Genomic DNA, 23,422 nt, shown 5'->3' with positions numbered 1-23,422 from the left:
CAGGCTCTAGCTGTCAGCACAGAGCTTGACACGGGGTTTGAACTCATGAACCACGAGATCATGATCTGAGCCGAAGTTGGATGCTTAACCAACTGAGCCACCCAGGCACCCCTCCACTGTTATTTCTTTAAATAAACTCTCTGCCCCTTTCTCTTCTGGTATACCCATTATTCTTATTTTGGCTCTTCTAAGGGAGTCTGATAGTTCTCATAGGGTTTCTTCACTTTTTAAAAGTCTTAGCTGTCTCTTTCCTACCTGAATCATTTCAAGATTCCTGTTTTTCAGCTTTCTTATTTCTTCCATTTGATTTGCTCTATTTGTAATGTTTTCTAATACATTCTTCATCTCATTTATTAAGTTCTTCAGCTCCAGAATTTGTTTGGTTCTTTAAAAATATTCCCAAATGTTTTTAAAAACATAGCTCTAAGAAACCCTAGATAAAATAGGGTATCTCAAAGGAAATTAGATAATATTTTGAACTGAATGAAAATAGAACGTATTGAAACTGGTAGAATTCAACTAAAGTTATGCTTAGAGGAAAACCCCCTTGGGTTTATCTGCTTATATTAGGAATGAAGAGTCTCAAATCAGTAATCTAAGCTTCCTGTTTAAGACACTAGAAAAATAACAGTGAATTAAACCAAAAATAAGAATAAGAAAAGAAGTAATAAATAGCAGAAACCAGTGGAATGGAAACAGAGAAATAGAAAATGTCAGTGAAAGAAACTTATTCTTTGAAGAGATCAACAAAACTGATAAGCTTCTAACTAAGTGACCAAGACAAAAAGAAGACACAAATTTCAAGTATTAGAGATAAAGGTTTATCCATTCAGATCCTCCAGACATTAAAGAAGATAATAATGAAATACTGGTAATAGTGGAGCTGGCTCATATTAGTTCATAAGAGCCAATTATTAAATTTCAGAATTTTTGGAACCAATTGTTACATCAGTTATGAAATTAGGCATGGTTATAGTATTTAACCAACAAAAACTTGACAAGCACTACAGTCAGATCTCTTTATTTCTCAAGAGCTCCTTGTTAAGCATTTAGCAGCACATCATTGTCTATGAACAGCTGTGCTTATAAATATGAAAATTTAGGTGAAATGGAACAATTGTTTGAAATACACAAGCTACCAAAACTCACTCAGGAAGAAATATGTAACCTAAATAGTCCTATTTAAGACTATTTAAGTCCTATTTAAGACTATCTATTCAAGAAACTGAATTTGTAGTTTAAAAATATCCCACAGGAAACCAGTTTGTAGATGTGTTCACTGGTGAATTCTACCAAATGCACAAGAAACAAATAATACCAATTCTAAATTCTCTTCCATAAAATAAAAAAATAATAATCTCCAGTACATTTTTATGAGGCCAGAATTTCTCTTATAACAAATCTATAAAAAGGCATTTTCAAGAAATCTCAAGACTGATAAAACCTCATGAATACAGATATAAAAATCATTAAGAAAATGTTAATCTGAATCTAGCAATATGTAAAAATGATAATATACTGTGATCAAAGAGGTATAATGCTGACAATGCATGGTTTATAGTTGAAAATCAATTAATTTAACCACGTTAACACACAAAGAAGAAAATGTATAATCTCAATTCATGAAGAAAAATCATTTCATAAATTTAACTTCCATTCTTGATCAAAACTCTCAGAGAACTAACAATATAAAGGAACTACCTTTACTTGATAAAGATAATTCTGTAATATACCTAACATCATACTTATTGGTGAAAGAATGAACTTATTCTCCTTAAGACTTGGAAAAAAGAAGAATGTCTCACCACTCCTATTCAACATCATATTGTAAATCCTAGCCAGTGCAATAAGGGAAGAAGGCATACAGACTGGAAAAGAAGAAATATAATTATTTCTCTTTGCAGGGGACATTATTGCCGGTGTAAAAAATCCCAAGGAATCTACAAAAAATATTCAAGAACTAATAGGTGAATTTAGTATGGACACAAGAAACAAGGTCAATATTTAAAGAAACACAAAACAAAACAAAAAACCCTAAATCTAATCAGAGAGGACTTCTCATTTCAGCTACAACACATAAAGAGCTTGGAAGTGCTAACTCCCATCCTTAAAAAAAGAGAGAGAGAGAGAGAGAGAAAACGCAAAACAAATTGGAAATCAATGCCTTTTTTAGATCCATAAAAGAATTGAAATCACAGGGCAAACCATCACTCTGGACAGAGACACTCAATCTAGAGAGAAAGGTGAGTACAGAGAATCACAGCCAAGATCAGTTTACTAGAAGCAGAAGCCACTGGGGCCAAGAACTGCTAGGAACAGTTTAAGTTATTGGTAATTTTGATTAATGCTGGAGGCTGAGTGTGGACTAGCTTGAGAATTAAAAACTCTTGGGGACCCAGTTTTATATAGACTCCCATTTTGCCTCCAAGGACTCCCATCAGGTTTTCATAGTGAGGACTGGGGAAAAAACTTCTGTTTTGGGCAGCAGGAGGAGAAAAGTAACTTTTTTGAAATAACATCCTGAGTGTTCTTCATTGCAAAGCCCTAGTCTTCAGGGAGAACTACTATTCCAGAACCTTATCTAACATGTGGGAAGGGCAGTTAGTCAACTCCAGTTCACTCTAATCTTCCTGTCTCATGTAAGGGTAGAGAAAACAAAGACTAGGAAATGCTTCTGGAACTTACACTCAGTAAAAGCCAAGATTTAATCATAAGATTGTAGAATGCTTCCTTTTCCCAACACCTTATCACCACATGAATAGGGCTTCAATATAATAATAGTGGGTTACAACTGAGAGGGCTGCAAAACATACTTTGTCTAAGAAGGAGCTCTTAAGGAATCCAAAGACAATAGGAGAGGAAACAAAACACAGAAACTGAATCCTCTAGTACCTATAGCTATATAAAAACATAATTATCTCAGTCCCTCATATCCATGACATCATGTCCAGTTTCCAACAAAAAAATTTTAAGATACTAAGACAAGATAAAGCACAATATGAAGAGACAAAAAAAAGTGCCCAGATATAACACAGATTTTGGAATTATTAGAGAATTTTAAATAACTATGATTAATATGCTAATAGATCTAATGGAAAAAGTAGGCTATGTTAATAGCTTTAATGAAAAAAGTAGACAACATGCAAGAAAAGATAAGTAATGTAAGCAGAGAGATGAAAATTCTAAGAATTGAAAGCCTAGAAATAAAAAATATTTAAGTGAAATGAAGAATGCCTTTGATGAGCTTATCAGTAGCATGGACACAGATGAAGAAAGAATCAGTAATCTTGAAGTTACATCATCAGAAACTTCCCAAACTGAAACACAAAGAGATAACTGAAAAGAACACAATAGCCAAGAATTATGGGGAAAATTACAAAAGGTATTAACATACGTGTAGTAGGAATACCAAATGGAGAAGAAAAAATATTTGAAGTAATAATGGTTGAAAATCTTCCAAAATTAGTGACAGACATCAAACCACAGATCCAAAAATCTGAGAGAATACCAAATAGGATAAATACCAAAAAATAGTCATAGTTTTTAAAGCTATTTTAAGTTGCAGTGACTATTCAATAAGGAAACGCTTTAGCCCAACCAAAAAGTAAACATGGTTACTAGTATAAATTCATAGTCCACAGAGGGAAGACACTGTACAAAACCATGTTAGAGAACCTCAAAGGGCCCTTTGGTGCAAAGTTCCAATTCATTTCTCACTTTATAGTTTTTCCAGGATTATGTTGGTTATAGGTGGGGAAAGAACTGGTCCTACTTCTGATGTCATAGAATAGTTACCTTATCAGTGTTTGATATTGCAGCCAATTTATCCCTACTGTAATGAATTGTGTCATGAAGATTTTGGGGAAGTATCCATTGGAAGTTAACTGGTGTGGGGCACCTGAGTGGCTCAGTCGGTTAAGTGTCTGACTCTTGGTACAGCTCCGATCATGATCTCATGGTTCATGAGTTCAAGCCCCGCTCTGGGCTTCATGCTGATAGTGTGGAGCCTGCTTGGGATTCTCAATCTCTCTCTCTCCCTCTCCCTCTCTCCCTGCCCCTCCCCTGCTCATGCTCTAAACAAACATTTAAAAAATTTTTGAAAAAAAGGTTAACTGGTGCTACAAGGTAGCCACCATGAATCTGGCAACCTGATTAGTTGTAGTGTTTCTTTTCAGAATTGGGGGCCAAATTTTGTGTATTAATGATGGAATTCCTAAACCCCGTAGATTGGTCTTTGTTCTTTATAAAAGGCCCTTGTCTAAGGGTTTTAGAGCATTTTGTTTAGTATAATGATCTGCTAAAGTATTTCTTCTAATGTCTCTTTACTGTGGACCTCTACCTTTAGGACAGCAACTTATTTGGGAAGCTTCAGGGCACCCAGTAGTTTGTGTATTTGTTATTCATGTTTAATACAGATAACTAAAAAGGTAAAAAAACTTCTCACGTGCCCTAGAGAAGGCCCTAATTTTGGCCACTCAAGCCAATTTGATAACTGGTAATAGAGACTTTGTGAGAGAATCTGGAAAAATCAGTTTATTATGAAGAAGGTGCATAATCCATTTATTATTATCTTTTTTAATTGTTAAGATAAAACCTGTCAGTAAACAATATTAGATCAAGATTTGGTATAGGAGCACACAAAAGGTTTGTTCCAAGCATGGAAAGTTCTCAAATTACAGAAATTAGGAGATTCTCCTTTGGTAGGATAATACAGTTGCTGTATGAAGAGTGTTATATTGGTGAATGGCAATACAAGAAAAGAAAATGACTATTTCATAATTAATTAACTGACATAAAACATTGGGTATTTTTGGTTAACAACAGAGATTGTATGGAATGTGTTTCCATAAAATAGAAAGATGAAACTAGTATAGCATCTGAAGATTCTTAGACTAATTTGACCAGGACTGCATTTTCTTCTGAAGCAAAGATAAAAAACCTCGATACTGGATCAATGGGTATTAATAGGCAATGAGTCTTTGTTATTACAGCTTACTAATACTTTTAGACCATGGCCTCCCCTTCTGTGTACTTTCAAAAGGAAATGTTTATTATGATCTAGAAGATCAGCAAAGATGATTGTTGAAGAAATATTTTGAGATTACTGAAGGTCTTTTTGGTTTCCATGTTTTGTGAAAATGGTTCCAAAATGTTTAAGTCTAATCATACAGAGAGGTCTGTTTCAAAACAGTCTGTTGTATATACTCCACAACATCCACTTAATTCCAGAAATTATTTAATTGTCCTTAGTGTTTGGCCTTGGATAATTTGTATCTCTCATTAGATATGTCCTTCCTCAGCCAGTATATCATGGTCTAGATCAAGTGTTGGCAAACTATGGCTTGTTGTACAAATCCAGCCACTGGCTATTTTTGTACAGCCTGTGAGCTCATAAGAGTTGTTTTTACATTTCTAAATGGTTGAACAAAGTCAAAAGAAAAATGTTTCATGACCTGTAAAAATGATATAAAACTCAAATTTCAGGGTCCATAAATAAAGTGGTTTTTTTTGGAACACAGCCATGCTTATTCATTATGAATTGTCTTTTGCTGTTTTTGCACTATAGAAGCAGAGTTGAGTAGTTGTGACAGAGACTGTATGACCCACAAAGTAAAAAATACTTAGTGTCTGGCCCTTCACAGAATAAGTTTGCTGAACCCTGGATAATGAACTGTTACTTTGTAGAATTAAAATTTCTTTTTCTTTTATTTTTTTAATTTTAAGTTTATTTTATTTCATTTTTGAAAGAGACAGGCATGAGTAAGGGAGGGACATAGAGAAGGGAGAGAGAGAATCGCAGGCAGGCTCTGTGCTGCCAGCCCAGAGCCTGAAACAGGGCTTGAACTTACAAAACTACGAGATCATGACTTGAGCTGAAATCGAGTCAGTGAGCCACCCAGGTGCCCCTAAAAAAATTTTTTTAGAAGCTTCATGAATATGTAGTTGATCTTGCAATTTCAATATGTCTTATTGCATATCCCTATGAACTTGGTTTAACACTTGAGAAAAGTAGGATGGGGCTTCAGTAAATGTCTAAGGCATAATTTTCCAGGTAAATTGTTGATTGTTCCCTGGTGAAGGCAATACATATTGATTGTCTTCATCAGCTAAAACAGGAAAGAAAGTAGAGATAGGGCCAAAGAGATTGTATTTGCATTAGGCAGTACTAGAAAATGAGGTATATAACTCTTTGGCTAATAGCTTACAGATGTGGGACAAATCTGTATCTTCTACCATCTCAGTTTTGGGTTTTCTTTTTTTAAACAGGCAAAACAGACATTTTGCTTGGACTAAAGCAAGGGATAATTAATCCTTATTTTATTAAATCTGTTATAGTTGGCTTAGATCTTCCTTAACTTCAGCATTAAGAGGATTTTAGGCAACAGTGTCAAGAGAGTCAATATGAACCCTTACTGGTTTGACTCTCAATTATTCTGTCATTTCCCCTCATGGGGTTCTAGTTCTGTGCCCCGTTATTTGCTTGTTTTGGAATTAATATACTAATGTCCATGCTATAATTTGATAATGTAAAGTAGAATTTTCTGCAACTCCTGAAAATATTTTATCTGCAGTATATTTCTTCTGGTGGGTCTTTTTGCGCAGTAGATTCCTAATGATGAAATTTATAGGAAAGTGCCATAGGGAAGGAAGAGTTCTGACAAAAGTAACAGTTATAGGTTGGGACATGGAAAAGGATTTAAGATGGTTAGAAATTCCCACTACTTGAATAGTTTTGGTACTTTGAGCAGTCTGATTTTCCATGGTAGTGGTATTAATAGTAAAGGTAGTGGCACCAGTATCAACAAGAAGCTATATTGTTCATCTATATTTATATATAGTTATCTTCAGAATCTCATGTTGGGTAGTAGCGTTTCCCTTTAAGTGGTATCGTTAGGCAGATTTTGGATAATTGTTCCATTTCTTACCAATAGGGTACATTGGATTCTCCTACTTGTAATTTCTCTAAGCATAAGCATAGAGAATGCGGACATTTTTAGTGTTGTTTTTATGTGGAGAACCACAAGTTTGTTTCCATTTCTAGCTTGTTGTTTTCTAGGGCTTTAAAAAAAATGTTCAACAACTTGTTGGAGATAGTCTAAACTGATTTTGTCCCGTTCCAGTTTATTTTTCTAAGTCTCCTATTTTATGTACCAAAAATAAGAGGCTCAATTTGCTTCTGCTGTTAGACCTACCCCAAATTACTATTTAAAGCTTACTGGAATCCTGTTTTAAACCCTATTGTTTAAAATTTATTGTTAAAAAATTTTTTGTTTACTTTATCCTTAAAGAAAAGGCTTTACAAAGCATAAGAGACTGTTAAAAACTGAGAACAAACTGAGGGTTGATGGGGGGTGGGTGATGGGTATTGAGGAGGGCACCTTTTGGGATGAGCACTGGGTGTTGTATGGAAACCAATTTGACAATAAATTTCACATATTAAAAAAAAAAGAAAGAAAAGGCTTTATAAATGTCCTTCCATAGAGTATTTCTTATTCTTTTTGCTCATTCAGGGACATTTTAAAAATTATGCACAGCTGATTTATTTCAGTTCTGTCTTGGTGTTTCTCTTTCTGCTCTTTTAAGTTTTCCCCACATGAAGGTCTAATAATTAAGTGAAATCAGTTGTTCTATATCTGGAAGAATCTACCAAACTCTTGAATTCTGAGGCAAATTTTTTATTTTCCTGAGGATTAAGAAGGCCCTTAATAATAGACCTCAACTGAGGTCTAGACCATGATTTAATTCAACTTCTATGATCTGGCTTCTGTTCTAGTTTGATGATACTGTGCAATATGATGATTTCTTTGCTGAAAAGAGGGAGGTCAGGGGAAGGGGAAGAAATAGAAATCTAGGGTGAGAATGAGAATGAAGATAAAGTCGTGTAGAAAAAGATATTACTTGAGTCTTGAGAAAAGGACCCATGTCCTGTTTCCTTCTTAGAGATAGCCTTTTATCACTGACTTCACCCACAAATTATCTAAAATAAACAAATGACTATAAAAGTAGCCATTTTTAAATTTAATATAGCTAATAGATGTATGGACTGAGGTATAAAATGAAATTCTTTGAAAAATATTGCAAAGAATATATGACAATTCCTGCCATAAGGAAGGTACACTCCAGTAGGAGCAGTAGAGAGTGAGGGAACTAATGTGAATTGTGCACTTTTCTATGTACTAGACACGCTTATAGAACTTGTAAATATTTTATCATATTTAATATTCAAAATAATCCTGAGAAATACATAGGTTACCTCTCCACATCCCCATTTTATAGTTTGGGCAATGAAAACTTTGAGAATTTAAATGGTTTTACCACAGTTACACAGAAAGAAGCATATGAAGTAAAAATTTGAATCTGGCCTAAGACATAAATAGAAGGCAAAATGAAATATACAACTGAGGCATAAAAATGAGTTTTTGGAATTTAATACCATCAAAGTCTTTTTAGCTCAGGAATATTTAAGGAAGGCTTCATGAAGGGGGTAGCGTTTAAGCTGGGCTTTGTAGGTTTAGGATAAGATTTAACAGGTGGATACGGCAAGGAAAACCAATGAGTGATAGAGCTGGGATTGAATCCAATTTAATCTTAAGCCAAACCCTGTTTTTCCATTACACATAACTAGAACAGTGAGAGCAAATGTGGGAAACCAGTGTGACTTTTATAAAAAGAGATTGTATTACCTCAAGTTATAGAAAAAAGTCTGAAAAGGAAGGTCAGGACAAAAATATTAAGGACTTTCCATGCAAATACGACATGTTCTACAGCGTAGAAGAAATCATTCCAAATACCGTAATTACCTATTAAGATTACATTCAATTTCTCTCCTTGGCAACTGTTATTTCAGGACCAGTATTTCAGAGGATCTGGTGGGTTGGATGATAATGGAGCAACGTGGGGATAGGCCTGGGTGTGGGGCTATCTAGCAGGAGAATTGGAAATTGCTTTTGATAGGAGCCAATGTATTCTCTGATGTATTTGTTTTTAGTTTAAACCATTTTACCACATGAAACCCCTATCAAGGGCTGATCGTGAAAAAGCAGAAAATCAGAGGATTCCAAAACTAACTGACTTATTGGAACTTGCACAGAAGGAAAAAAAATTTGTGATATTTGATCTTAATACCCCTCCACGAAAACATCCTCTCAGACACACGTATATTCGCCATGTAGTAAGCGTGATCCTTGCCTCCAAAATTGAGCAACATCTGGTATGTCTGTCTCATTATTTATGGTAGAGGTTGGGAGGTGGGTAGCATGTCCCAGGAGCATAGCAATTGAACCTGACCTAGCTTGTAGATCTTCCTTGGGATGTCTAAATAATTTTGCTATCTGTAGAAATAGAGATTGTTGCTTATGTAGCTACACGTGGCAATCTAAGAATGACCCAGTTAAATTTATCTCAGTGGGGAAAAACACAGAAGCTGTTTGCTACTCCAAACCAAATGAAATAACAGCACTCTGTTAAAAAAAAAGTATGTGTGTAATGACTATACAATGTAACCTGCACCATCACTAGCATAGAACTATTAGAAGGGGCCTGGATAGCACTAAGGCTTTGAGGATTTGACTTTAATTAATGGTACAGAAGAAAGAGCTGGTTCTTATTTGAGCAGAGATTTGTTCATCATGTTTTTCAGAAGCAACTCTCTGCACTTGGGCAATCATTCCAAATCTCTTAAGTTATTAAAATATGGTAGAGTGCTGAGTGAAACAAATGTGTGTCTTCTTGCAAATGGAACTATTTCCACAGATGAGTCATAATAGTATTCCCCATTGACAGGAAATGACCCCTCTCAAAGATGATTTTTAGCATTATCAGCTGGAGGAAATAGGATTCCTACCTTTCATCTGCACCTACCAACTCCTCATCCACTTTGGCTAGTGTGGGGCTATCTGAACACAATGGGCCCTTGACTCAGGATATTAACTTTAAGAAATCTCACTCCAGAACAACCCTGGTGAAAGTCCCATCATAAGAGTTCATTGGATGGTATTAGGCCACGTTGACTCTTTCACCAAGGACTAGAATCTCTCTCTACTCTCTATAGACTGTTACCAGTGCTGGAATGTGGCTGTTTGTACCTAGAGAGCTGATTATCCACTAAAGACTTCCTTTTTCTCCTTACAGATTTTTTGGTTGCCAAGTTTTGATAGGCAGTATGTCCAAAGCAGAGCTCCTGGTTTTCAGCAAGTGGGCCAGTTATTTTCCATTGAACGTCTTACAAAAGAAAATATCAGTAGAATAAATGTTGACTACAAGAGGTTGTTCTACAAAGGATTGAAGTAAGTGTTTGACCATGTCTTTCTTGGCATGTATTGCCTTGCATAAAATCTGCATTACCACCAGACTACTTTAATTAGCATCTCCTTATATCAGGATTTCTTTGTGTGGCTCTTTTTGAATCCCCTATTTTCCCCTTCTTACCCTTCTCACCCTGTCTTCCTCCTTCCCTCTGCTAGCAAACATTTGTGTAGACTGTGTCCCTGTCTGTGGAACATAGTCATCAGCCTCTGCTTTACCTCCAGTCTGTTATCATTCAACACACTTTTTTGTGTGCTTGGTGTTTTTGTTCTTATATAAGTCAGAAATCAGAAAGTTGTTTATTTCCTTCAGCCATTACTAGAAGCATTGCAGTACCTCATAAATAGCTTTGTGGTTCAGATAGCCAGATTTCTTATGAGATAATTAAGAACATGCCTAAATAAATAAAAAATAAAAACAAGTTAAAACAGCCAAGCACAAGAAGAAACTAAAATTATTGTATATATTTATAAATATGTAATTAGTAACAGATTTTCAGAATTAAAAGCACCAGGGGATAAAATGGCAATTTTTTCCAAACTTAACTGTTATTAATCACTGCTTAATTTAATCCATAGTTCCTTTCTCTTAGATTTAAAAGTAATTTTTTTCAGATGATTGTAAATGCTTCAAAGCCAATGTTTTCCTTGGAGATATATATATATCTAAAATCTCTTGGACTTAATAAAAATTACCCTTAGATACCTTTCTGCGTCTCAAGCCATGAGCTAGGCTGTTGGATTTACTTATGTTCTTATTCTCACTTCTCTCACCCCTCTGGCCATGGGATGGTTGATCATAAAATGTATCTTTTTCCTTTTAGCAGTGGAAAATTATATATGTTTTGCCTCTATTTCCCAATCAGAGGATTTCTCTTTTCTGAACTACTACTTCTATTTTGAGTATATTTCCCTTTCCTTTTACTTTTTTCAAATAGAAAATGGATCTGTGGTGATGTTCTTCTCTTCTACTCATAATTTTTTTTTGAGAGAGAGAGAGAAAGAGACTGAGCAGGGGAGGGGCACAGGGAGAGGGAGAGAGATTATCTTTTTTAAAAATTTAATTTATTTTTTTTAAATTACATTCAAGTTAGTTATCATATAGTGCAAGAGTGATTTCAGGAATAGATTCCTTAATGCCCCTTACCCATTTAGCCCATCCCCCCTTCTACAACCCTTCCAGTAACCCTCTGTTTGTTCTCCATATTTAAGAGTCTCTTATGTTTTGTCCCCCTCCCTGTTTTTATATTATTTTTGCTTTCCTTCCCTTATGTTCATCTGTTTTGTATCTTAAATTCCTCATATGAGTGAAGTCATATGATATTTATCTTTCTCTGACTAATTTCGCTTAGCATAATACCCTCCAGTTCCATCCACGTAGTTGTGAATGGCAAGATTCATTCTTTTTGATTGCCGAGTAAAACCTCCATTGTATATATATACACCACATTTCCTTTATCCATTCATCCATCGAAGGACATTTGGGCTCTTTCCATACTTCGGCTATTGTTGATAGCGCTGCTATGAACATGGGGGTGCATGTGTCCCTTCGAAACAGCACACCTGTATCCCTTGGATAGATGCCCAGTAGTGCAATTGCTGGGTCATAGGGTACTTCTATTTTTAATTTTTGAGGAACCTCCATACTGTTTTCCGGAGTGGCTGCACCAGCTTGCATTCCCACCAATGATGCAAAAGAGATCCTCTGCCTCTGCATCCTCACCAACATCTGTTGTTGCCTGAGTTGTTAATGTTAGATATTCTGACAGGTGTGAGATGGTATCTCATTGTGGTTTTTATTTGTATTTCCCTAATTATGAGTGATGTGGGACATTTTCTCATGTGTCAGTTGGCCATCTGGATGTCTTCTTTGGAGAAGTGTCTATTCATGTCTTTGGCCCATTTCTTCACTGGATTCTTTGTTTTTTGGGGGTTGAGTTTGATAAGTTCCTATAGATTTTGGATACTAACCCTTTATCTGATATGTTGTTTGCAAATATTTTCTCCCATTCCATTGGTTGCCTTTAAGTTTTGCTGATTGTTTCTTTCGCTGTGTAGAAGCTTTTTATTTTGATGAAGTCCCAATAGTTCATTTTTGCTTTTGTTTCCCTTGCCTCTGGAGACGTGTTGAGTAAGAAGTTGCTGTGGCCAAGGTCAGAGAGGTTTTTGCCTGTTTTCTCCCCAAGGATTTCGATGGCTTCCTGTCTTACATATAGGTCTTTCGTCCATTTTGAGTTTATTTTTGTGTATGGTGTAAGAAAGTGGTCCAGGTTCATTTTTCTACATGTCGCTGTCCAGTTTTCCCAGCACCACTTGCTGAGGAGACTGTCTTTATTTCATCGGGATATTCTTTCCTGCTTTGTCAAAGATTAGTTGCCATAAGTTTGTGGGTCCATTTCTGGGTTCTGTATTCTGTTCTGTTGATCTGAGTGTCTGTTTTTGTGACAGTACCCTACTATCTTGATGATTACAGCTTTGTAATACAGTTTGAAGTACGGGATTGTGATGCTCCTGCTTTGGTTTTCTTTTTCAACATTTCTTTGGCTATTCAGGGTCTTTTCTGGTTCCATACAAATTTTGGAATTGTTTGTTCTAGCTCTGTGAAGAATGCTGGTGTTATTTTGATAGGTATTGCATTGAGTATGTAGATTGTATTTGAGTATGTAGATTGACATTTTAGCAATATTTGTTCTTCCTATCCAGGGGCATGAAATCTTTTTCCATTTTTTGTGTCTTCTTCAATTTCTTTCATAAGCTTTCTGTAGTTTTCAGCGTATAGATTTTTCACCTCTTTGGTTAGATTTATTCCTAGGTATTTTATGGGTTTTGGTGCAATTGTCAATGGGATCGATTCCTTGATTTCTCTTTCTGTTGCTTCATTATTGGTGTATAGGAATGCAACAGATTTCTGTGCATTTGTTTTATATCCTGCAACTTTGCTGAATTCATCAATCAGTTCTGGCAGTTTTTTGGTAGAATCTTTTGGGTTTTCCATAGTCAGCATCGTGTCATCTGCAAAGAGTGAAAGGTTGACCTCTCCTGGCTGATTTGGATGCCTTTTATTTCTTTGCGTTTTCTGATTGCTGAGGCTAAGACTTCCAATACTATGTTGAATAACAGTGGCAAGAGTGGACATCCCTGTCTTGTTCCTTACCTTAGGAGGAAAGCTCTCAGTTTTTCCCCATTGAGGATGATATTAGCGTGGGTCTTTCATACGAATGGCTTTTATGATCTTGAGGTATGATCCTTCTACCCTACTTTCCTGAGGGTTTTTATCAAGAAAGGATGCTGTATTTTGTCAAATGCTTTCTCTGTATCTATTGAGAGGATCATGTGGTCCTTGTCCTTTCTTTTATTGATGTGATGAATCACATTGATTATTTTGTGGATATTGAACCAGCCCTGCATCCCAGGTATAAATCTCACTTGGTCATGGTGAATAATTTTTTAATGTACTATTGGATCTGGTTGGCTAATGTCTTATTGAGGATTTTTACATGTATGTTTATCAGGGAAATTGGTCTATAGTTCTCCTTTTTAGTGGTTTACTGGTTTTCGAATCAAGATAATGCTGGATGCATAGAAAGAGTTTGGAAGTTTTCCTTCCATTTCTGTTTTTTGGGACAGCTTCAAGAGAATAGGTGTTAATTCTTCCTTAAATGTTTGGTAGAATTTCTCTGGAAATCCATCTGGCCCTGGACTCTTGTTTTTTGGGATATTTTTGATTACAAATTAGATTTCTTTACTGGTTATGGGTCTGTTCATATTTTCTATTTGTTCCTGTTTCAGTTTTGGTAGTTTATATGTTTCTAGGAATTTGTCCATTTCTTCCAGATTGCCCATTTTATTGGCGTATAATTGCTTATAATATTCTGATATTATTGTTTGTATTTCTGCTGTGTTGGTTGTGATCTCTCCTCTTTCATTCTTGATTTTATTTATTTGGATCCTTTCCCCTTTTCTTTTTGATCAAAGTGGCTAGTGGTTTATCAATTTTTTTAATGCTTTCAAAGAACCAGCTTCTGGTTTCATTGATCTGTTCTACTGTTTCTTTTGGTTGATAGCATTGATTTCTGCTCAGTCTTTATTATTTCCTGTCTTCTGCTGCCTTTGGGTTTTATTTGCTGTCCCTTTTCCAACTCTTTAACGTGTAAGGTTAGGTTGTGTATCTGAGACCTTTCTTCCATCTTTAGGAAGGCCTGGATTGCTATATACTTCCCTCTTATGACCACCATTGCTGTGTCCCAGAGATTTGGGCTGTGGTGTTATCATTTTCATTGGCTTCCATGTACTTTTTAATTCCTCTTTAACTTCTTGGTTCGCCCATTCATTCTTCAGTAGGATATTCTTTAGTCTCCAAGTATTTTTTATCTTTCCAAATTGTTTCTTATGGTTGATTTCAGGTTTCATGGTGTTGTGGTCTGAAAATATGCATGGTATAATCTCGATCTTTTTGTACTTGTTGAGGGCTGATTTGTGTCCCAGTATGTGATCTATTCTGGAGAACATTCCATGTGCACTGGAGAAGAATGTATATTCTGTTGCTTTAGGATGAAATGTTCTAAATATATCTGTTAAGTCCATCCGGTCAGTGTGTCATTCAAAGCCATTGTTTCCTTGTTGACTTTCTGTTTAGATGATCTGTCCATTGTTGCAAGTGGGGTGTTGAAGTCCCATACTATTATGGTAGTATTATCAATGAGTTTCTTTATGTTGTGGTTAATTGATTTATATATTCCACATTTGGAGTATAAATGTTTATGACTGTTAGGTCTTCTTAGTGGATAGATCCCTTAATTATGATATAATGCCCTTCTTCATCTCTTATTAGTCTTTATTTTAAAGTCTACATTGTCTGGGGTGCCTGGGTGCTCAGTTGGTTAAGCGTCTGACTTCAGCTTAGGTCATGATCTCACGGTTCGTGAGTTCGAGCCCCGCGTTGGGCTCTGTGTTGACAGCTCAGAGCCTGGAGCCTGTTTCAGATTCTGTGTCTCCCTCTCTCTCTCTGACCCTCCCCCATTCATGCTCTGTCTCTCTCTGTCTCAAAAGTAAATAAACGTTAAAAAATAAATAAATAAAGTTTACATTGTCTAATATAAGTATGGCTACTCCAGCTTTCTTTTGTTGACCATTAGCATGATAAATGGTTCTCCATCCCCTTACTTTCAATATGAAGGTGTCTGTAGGTCTAAAGTGGGTCTCTTATAAACAGCATATAGATGGATCTTGTTTTCTTATCCATTCTGCTACCGTATGTCTTTTGTTTGGAGGATTGAGTCCATTGACATTTAGAGTGAGTACTGAAAGATATGTATTGCCATTATGTTTCTTGTAGAGTTGGAAGTTTCTGGTGGTGTTCTCTGGTCCTTTCTAGTCTTTGTTGCTTTTGGTCTCTCTCTCTCTCTCTCTTTTTTTTTCATCTTTTTTCCCCTCAGAGAGTCCCCCTTAAAATTTCTTGCAGGGCTGGTTTAGTGGTCACAAACTCCTTTAATTTTTGTTTGGGAAATTTTTAATCTCTCCTATTTTGAATGATAGTCTTGCTGGATAAAGAATTCTTGACTGCATATTTTTCTGTTCCAGCACATTGAATATATCCTGCCACTCCTTTCTGGCCTGCCAAGCTTCTGCGGATAGGTCTGCTGCAAACCTGATCTGTCTTCCCTTCTAGGATAAGGACTTTTTTTTTCCTTGCTGCTTTCATGATTCTTTCCTTGCCTGAGTATTTTGTGATTTTGACTATGATATGCCTTATTGATGGTTGGTTTTTGTTGAATCTAATGGGAGTCCTCTGTGCTTCCTGGATTTTGTTGTCTTTGTCTTTACCCAGGTCAGGAAAGTTTTCTGCTATGATTTGCTCACATAACACTTCTACCCCTTTTTCTCTCTCTTCATCTTCTGGGACTCCTATGATTCTGATGTTCCTTTTTAATGAGTCACTGGTTTCTCTAATTCTTAAATTGTGCTCCTTTGCCTCATTTTCCTCCCTTTTTCTTGCTTCATTATTCTCCACAAATTTGTCCTCTGTATCACTGATTCGCTGCTCTGCCTCATCCATCTTTGCCACTGTGGCAGCCATTTGAGATTGCAGCTCAGTTATAGCATTTTTTAAAATTTCATCCTGACTAGCTTTTACTTCTTTTGTCTCTGCAGAGAGGGATTCTAGTCTATTTTCAGACCCCAGCTAGTATTCTTATTACAATAATTCTAAATTCCGGTTCAGACATCTTGCTTATATCTGTGTTAAGTCCCTGGCTGTCGTTTCTTCCTGCTGTTTCTTTTGGGGTAAATTCCTTCATTTCATCATTTTCAGGGGAGAAAAGGAGTTCATAAGGTAAAAAAAATTAAAATTAAAAAAATTAAAAACAGCACACACACACACACACACACACACACACACACACACACAAATCATATAAATGATGCCAGATCCTAGGTGTGTTTTAGTCTGGTTGTTCAAAGGAGCTTGATAGATTAGAGGAAAAGGGGAAGAAAAAAAAGAAAAATGTTTGAAAATTTGAAAAAATGAATTGAGTGAAGTAGAATAAAATGAAATGATGGAAGTAAAATAGAATTTGAGAAATTTACAAAAAAGTAAAAAATATAGTAGAAAAAAATAAAAATATTTTTAATAAAAATTGAAAGTAAAAATAATTTTTTCTCTTTCTGTATTCAAGAAAAGAAAAGAAATGAAAAAGAGAGAAAAAAGAAAATTGAATAGATGGACCAGCAAACAGACCAAAATATGATTGAAATTACATCATTTTCTTTAGAAGTCAGACTGTGAATCAATTTATAGTCTGTAAACTAAGCAGGTGGAGAGACTTGTGTTCCTGAAGAGCTATGTTGGCCCAGTTGGGCGGGGCTCAGTAGTGTAATGGCTCCATTCTCCACTAGATGGCACTGCTTAGCTTACTGGGGTGGATTGTTGTGGTGCTTGATAGGTGTGTATGCGCATGTGTGGGAGGGGTGAAAATGGCTTCACCCAGCTACCCAGTCTCTAGTATCGAAACTCTTTTCTCCCAGATCAGCAATCATGCACCTGTCCTTTGTCTCTGGCTTCTGTCCACTCCCCACTTTTATACTGTCCATGACCAAGCCATCAGGTTGCCAGGCAGCACCTCCCTCCTGAGTTTTATCTCAGATGCAGCTGTTTCCCAACCCCTCACTTCTGAGGGACTGCGGCTTTGTCCCACTCAGACTTTCTGGGAGAGGGTCTCACTGGGCATTGGCTGGGTGCCGGCTGCACCCAGGAACGTTCGCAGGACCATGCTGCTGCCAATGCCCAGAGACTGTGGCTTGGTGCCAGCCTGCCCCAGAAAAAGTTCACACGGTCGTGTAGCAACAGTATTTTAGGAGTTATGGAAAAACATAACACACATCTGGCACCAGGGTTCACCCTTAGCGACTTTGTTCCAGCACCAGTGAATGTGGTTGTTCTCCAAGGTCTGCTGGTACCTTTGCTGGTGGGGGTTCTGCACAGCCTCTACCAAATGTTCTCCCTTCAGGAGAACTGCCTATTCCCATGTGGCCCAAGAACCAACCAGACTTCACTCTGCTCCTGGGGATTTGCCCTTCCCACCAGAGCACTGCCAGGTATCAAGCTACGGAGTTTCAGACTCTGTGCTCCCCCTGTTTATAGAGTCTTAGTGGAATTTAAACCCTCTCCTTTCTCCTTTTTCCCTTTTTAGTTCAGTCCCTGTGGCTGTTTCCACTTTTCCACCTTCTCTCCAGCTGCTTTTGGCGGGGGGGGGGGTGCTTTTCCATATCCTCCCCCCTCCCCACCTTCTCCATTTTCTCTCTGCAAGCAAAAACAGCTCCCTGCCCTCCCCAGCTTCTCTCTCCCCAAGTTCACCTCTCTACTCTGTGTACCTGCTGAGTTCTGTGGTTCAGGTTGTGCAGATTGTTGTGTTAATCCTCAAATCAGTTTTCTAGGTGTACAGGATGGTTGAGTGTTGATCTGGCAGTATTTCATGGACACGAGATGCAAAAAAAACCCTTCCATGCTGTTCCACCATCTTGGCTTCTCCCGAGAGAGAGAATCTTAAGCAGGCTCCATGCCCAGGACCGAGTCCACCATGAGGCTCAATCTCACAACCATGAGATCATGACCTGAGCTGAAATCAGCTAACCGACTGAGCCACCCAGGTGCCCCTCCTAATCATAATTTAGATTGATGTAGTAGTTTAAAAAATAATTATAATAGCTTCCATTTATTGAGCCTTTATTATGTGTCAAGTTCTGTGGTTGTTAGACCATAGGCTCTTTTTCAAATCCTGGCCTACCCACCAGCTACACACACATATGACTTTGGACAGATTTCTAATCATCCATTTTCTCATTTGTAAATAAGAATAGCAATAACTGGGCTGCTTGGGTGGCTCCGTTGGTTGTGTCCAACTTTGGCTCAGGTCATGATTTTGCAGTTCATGAGTTGGAGCCCTGCATCAAGCTCTGTGCTGACAGCTCTGAATAGCAATAACCTAAAGAAAAAAAATAATAATACCCTGATGGACTGGTTTAATGATTAGAGGAAATTATTCTTCATATTATGCACATGCAAAATGCTAGGCAAATGTAAGAACACAATTAAGTGTTAGCTGCTTCTTTTACCATCACCATCCTTACCTGCCATGCCCTGGAAATTATCATCATCCCCATTTTGCAAATGAGGAAACTTGCCCCCAAAGAGGCAAAGTTCAGGCAGGCTACGTAATTCACCAAAATTAATGTACTTGATCAGTAGGGGACCAAACTGAGATTTAAATATAGGTCTCACAGACTCCAGAGTTCTTTCACCCTAGGGCTTTAAAGTTATTCCTTGGCTATAGTTATGTAGGCATAATTTCAAATGGCATCAGATTTGAGAGGAATCGTACCCTGAGTCTTGTTACAAAGTGAAGCAGTTTAATTTAGCTCAACAAATATTTTCTGAGTAATAATATGTACCAGTGCACCATGCTAGTTTTATGGGAAAAGTCAGAAGGCACCATCCTTTTCTGTAAGGAAACCATATATTATAGTAAAGACAATAAGGGTTTTTCCATGTAGCTGTACTGCAAAGGTGATTGTGATAAATTCATGAGTTGTACATTATTCCAAGTAATTCTCCTCAAGGACCACTGCATTTTAAGAAATTAAGTAGTTGTACCTTCACTTATTTGTGTAGTGTTTATGACAAGGATATTTGTAATTACAGTCACATTTCTAATACATTCTCTGTGATTATGCTCACTTCGTACTCTGACCACTGTCACAAGACATTGTGACCTTGCCACTTAGACTAAGAATGCTTTAAATATATTATTTTAATAAAAATTATATGAATATAGAAATGCCCTCTGCTTTATTTCTGATGTGGAAATTTTATAGTGTTTTAAAATTTTAACTGTAAGTACTAATTTATTGAGGTGAAACCTGCATAACATAAAATTAACTATTTTAAAATGAACAGTTCAGTGGCATTTAGTGCATTCATCTCTAATTCAATACATTTTTTTTCTTTTCCTTTTTTTTTTTTTTGGACTTCAAGTTTTTATTTAAATTCTAGTTAGTTAACGTAGGGTAATATTGGTTTCAGGGGTAGAATTTAGTGATTCATCACTTACATACAACACCCAGTGCTTATCACGCCACATGCCCTCCTTAATACCCATCACCTATTTAGCCCATCCCTCCCTCTACCTCCTCCAGCAACCCTCCATTTGTTCTCTATAGTTAAGACTCTCTTATGGTTTGCTTCCTTCTCTTTTTTTCCTCCTTCCTCTATGCTTGTCTGTTTTGTTTCTTAAATTCCACATATGAGTTTGAAATCATATGGTCTTTGTCTTTCTCTGACTGACTTCACTCAGCATAATACTCTAGCTCCATCCACATTATTGCAGATAGCAAGATTTCATTCTTTTTGATAGTTGAGTAACATTCCATTGTACGTGTGTGTGTGTGTGTGTGTGTGTGTGTACCTATACATATGTATATGTATATATGACATCTTCTTTATCCATTCATCTGTTGTTGGGCACTTGGGCTCCTTCCATAGTTTGGCTGTTGTTGATAATACTGCTGTAAACATCAGGGTGCATTTACCCCTTTGAAGCTGTATTTTTGTATCCTTTGGGTAAATACCTAGTAGTGGAGTTACTGAATCATAGAGTTGTTCTATTTTTGGCTTTTTGGGCAACCTCCATACTGTTTTCCAGAGTGGCTGCACCAGTTTGCATTCCCACCACCAGTTCAAAAGGGTTCCCCTCTCTCTGCATCCTCAACATCATCTGTTGTTTCCTGAGTTGTTAATTTTAGCCATTCTGACACATGTGAGGTGGTATCTCATTGTGGTTTTGATTTGTGTTTCTCTGATGATGAGTGACATTGAGCATCTTCTCATGTGTCTGTTAGCCATCTGAATGTCTTCTTTGGAAAAATGTCTATTCATGTCTTATGCCCATTTCTTCACTGGATTACTTGTTTTTTGGGTGTTGAGTTGCTAAGTTTTTTATAGATTTTAGGTAATAATCCTTTATCACACATAATCACATTTTAAAAATCAGATTACATTTTGCTAGTAGAAATTCTTATTTTCCCTCTTTTCCGTGGTCAGTCTTGCCGGGAGTTAATGAATTTTATTAACCATTTCAAAACACCCAGTTATGGCTTTGTTAGCACATTTACTTTCCCATTTCATTGATTTCTGTACTTTGTTCTTTTCTTCTTCTACTTACCTTAGTTTAATTTGCTCTTCTTTATTTTTTTTATTTATAGAAACTTTATGTTTGAGTTTTAGATATGACAATAGGAGCATAAGCCTTCTTATGAACATAATATAAAGGTGGAATTAGATTTGGAGTTTAAAATAGTAATTATATTGTGGTGCGTAATTAATAAAAGCATACTTCAGTTTTTCAAATCTTAAAGCATAGAATAAATAGTATACATCTGCTCTCATAATTTACTTTTTTTAAACATTTCTTTTTTTATTGCATTATAACTGACACACAACATTACATTAGTTTCAGGTGTACAACATAGTGATGCCACAACTCTACACTTTATGCTATGCCTACCACAAGTGTAGCTACCATCTGTCACCATATAAGGCTCTTACAGTACCATTGGCTATATTCCCTATGCTGTATCTTTTATCCCTATGACTGTTATTCCCCCCTGGCAACCATTAGTTTGTTCTCTATATTTATGGGTCTGTTATTGCATTTGCTTATTTGTTTGGTTATTCATTTACTTTGTTTTTAAGACTCCACATATAATTGAAATCATATGGTATTTGTCCTTTTGTGTCTGACTTATTTCATTTAGCATAATACTTTCTAGGTCCATCTGTGTTATCACAGATGGCAAGATCTCATTCTATTTTATGGCTGAGTAATATTTCATTGTGTATAAATATACCACATCTTTATCCATTCATCTTTTGATGGACACTTGAGCTGCTTCCATATCTTGGTTTTTGTAAATCTCCAATAAACGTAGGGGTGCATATATCTTTTTGAGATCATTTTTGTTCTTCTTGGGTAAATATCTAGTTGTGGAATTACTGGGTCTTATGGTATTTATATTTTTAATTTTTTGAGGAACACCCATCCTCTTTTCTACAGTGGCTGTACTAATTTACATTCCCACCAACAGTGCACAGGGGTTTCTTCACCAGCCCTTATTATTTCTTCCCTTTTTATTACCAGCCATTCTGACAGGCGTAAGGTGATATCTCATTGTGATTTTGATTTGCCCTTCTCTAATGATGAATGAGATTGAGCATCTTTTTGTATGTCTTCTTTGGAAAAATGTCTGTTCAGATTCTTTGTCAATTTTAAAAATCAGATTGCTTTTGGGTGTTAAGTTTATAAGATATTTGCAGGTTTTGATATTATCCCTTATTGGATATATCATTTGCAAATATCTTCTTCCATTCAGTAGGTTGCCTTATCATTTTGTTGATGGTTTCCTTTGCTGTGCAAAAGCTTTTCATTTTGATGTAATCCCAATAGTTAATTTTTGCTTTTTTTCCTCTTCTAAGGCTTGTTTTTTTCCTGTTTCTAAGGCCTAATGCCTATGATTTATTCTAAGAGTTTTATGGTTTCAGGTCTCACATTTAGGCCTTTATTTCATTTTGTTTATTTTTGTGTAGGGTTTAGTAAGAAAATGGTTCACTTTATTTTTTTAATAAATTTTTTTAAACGTTTATTTTTTGAGAGACACAGAGTGTGAGTGGGGGAGTGGCAGAGAGAGAGGGAGTCACAGAATCTGAAACAGGCTCCAGGCTCTTAGCTGTCAGCACAGAGACCAACCTGGGACTCAAACTCACAAACTACAAGATCACAGCCTGAGCCGAAGTCAGACGCTTCACCAACTGAGCCATCCAGTATGTATATGTATATATATATACACACACATATATATATGTATGTATGTTTTGTGTGTGTGTGTGTGTGTGTGTGTGTGTGTGTGTGTGTGTGTGTGTGAGAGAGAGAGAGAGAGAGAGAGAGAGAGAGAGAGAGAGAGAATGGAAGCAGGTGAGGGGCAGAGAGTGAGGGAAGGAGAAAGAATTCCAAGTAGTTTCCCAGTGTGGAGCCTGATGCCGGGCTCAAACTCACGAACCCGTGAGTTCATGACCTGAGCTGAGATCAAGAGTCAGATGCTTAACCAACTGAGCCACCCAGGTGCTGCAGTGTTTATGTATATTTTATTTCCTCTTTGATTTCTTTGTTGATCCATTGGTTGTTTAGTAGCATGTTGTTTAGCCTCCATGTATTTGTGGTTTTTCCAGTTTGTTTTCTTATAATTGATTTCAAGTTTCATGCTGTTGTATTTGGAAAAGATGCTTAATGTGATTCCAGTCTTGCTAAAGTTATTGATACTTGTTTTGTGGACTAACATGATCTGTTCCGGAGAATGTTCCCTGTTGCAATTAAAAAAATATTCTGCTATTTGTGGATGGAATATTCTGTATATATCAGTTAGGTCTAATGTATCTTTCAAAGCCAGTGTTCCTTTGTTTATTTTCTGGCTGAGTGATCTATCCATTGATTTTAAGAGTAGTGTTAAAGTCTCCTACTATAATTGTGTTATTGTCATCTTCTCCCTTTATTACTGCTAATATTTGAATAGGT

The 23,422-nt window shown here is 36.5% G+C and overlaps 1 protein-coding gene across 4 annotated transcripts in view; it reads left to right on the top strand.

Annotated features, from left to right (window-relative positions):
- GDPD4 (glycerophosphodiester phosphodiesterase domain containing 4) overlaps positions 1-23,422 on the top strand; it is a 175,595-nt gene that overhangs the window by 96,620 nt on the left and 55,553 nt on the right. For all 4 annotated transcript variants that reach the window (XM_078433077.1, XM_078433076.1, XM_060605547.2 and 1 more), the window contains exons 12-13: positions 8,990-9,211; positions 10,132-10,286. In XM_078433077.1, coding sequence (XP_078289203.1) covers positions 8,990-9,211; positions 10,132-10,286 — 377 coding nt within the window. The remainder of the gene's footprint in view (positions 1-8,989; positions 9,212-10,131; positions 10,287-23,422) is intronic.

Source organism: Panthera onca, chromosome D1 (assembly GCF_046562875.1).
Source record: "Panthera onca isolate mPanOnc1 chromosome D1, mPanOnc1 haplotype 2, whole genome shotgun sequence".
NCBI classification, from domain to species: domain Eukaryota; kingdom Metazoa; phylum Chordata; class Mammalia; order Carnivora; family Felidae; genus Panthera; species Panthera onca.
This window is presented reverse-complemented; position numbering and strand designations above follow the sequence as displayed.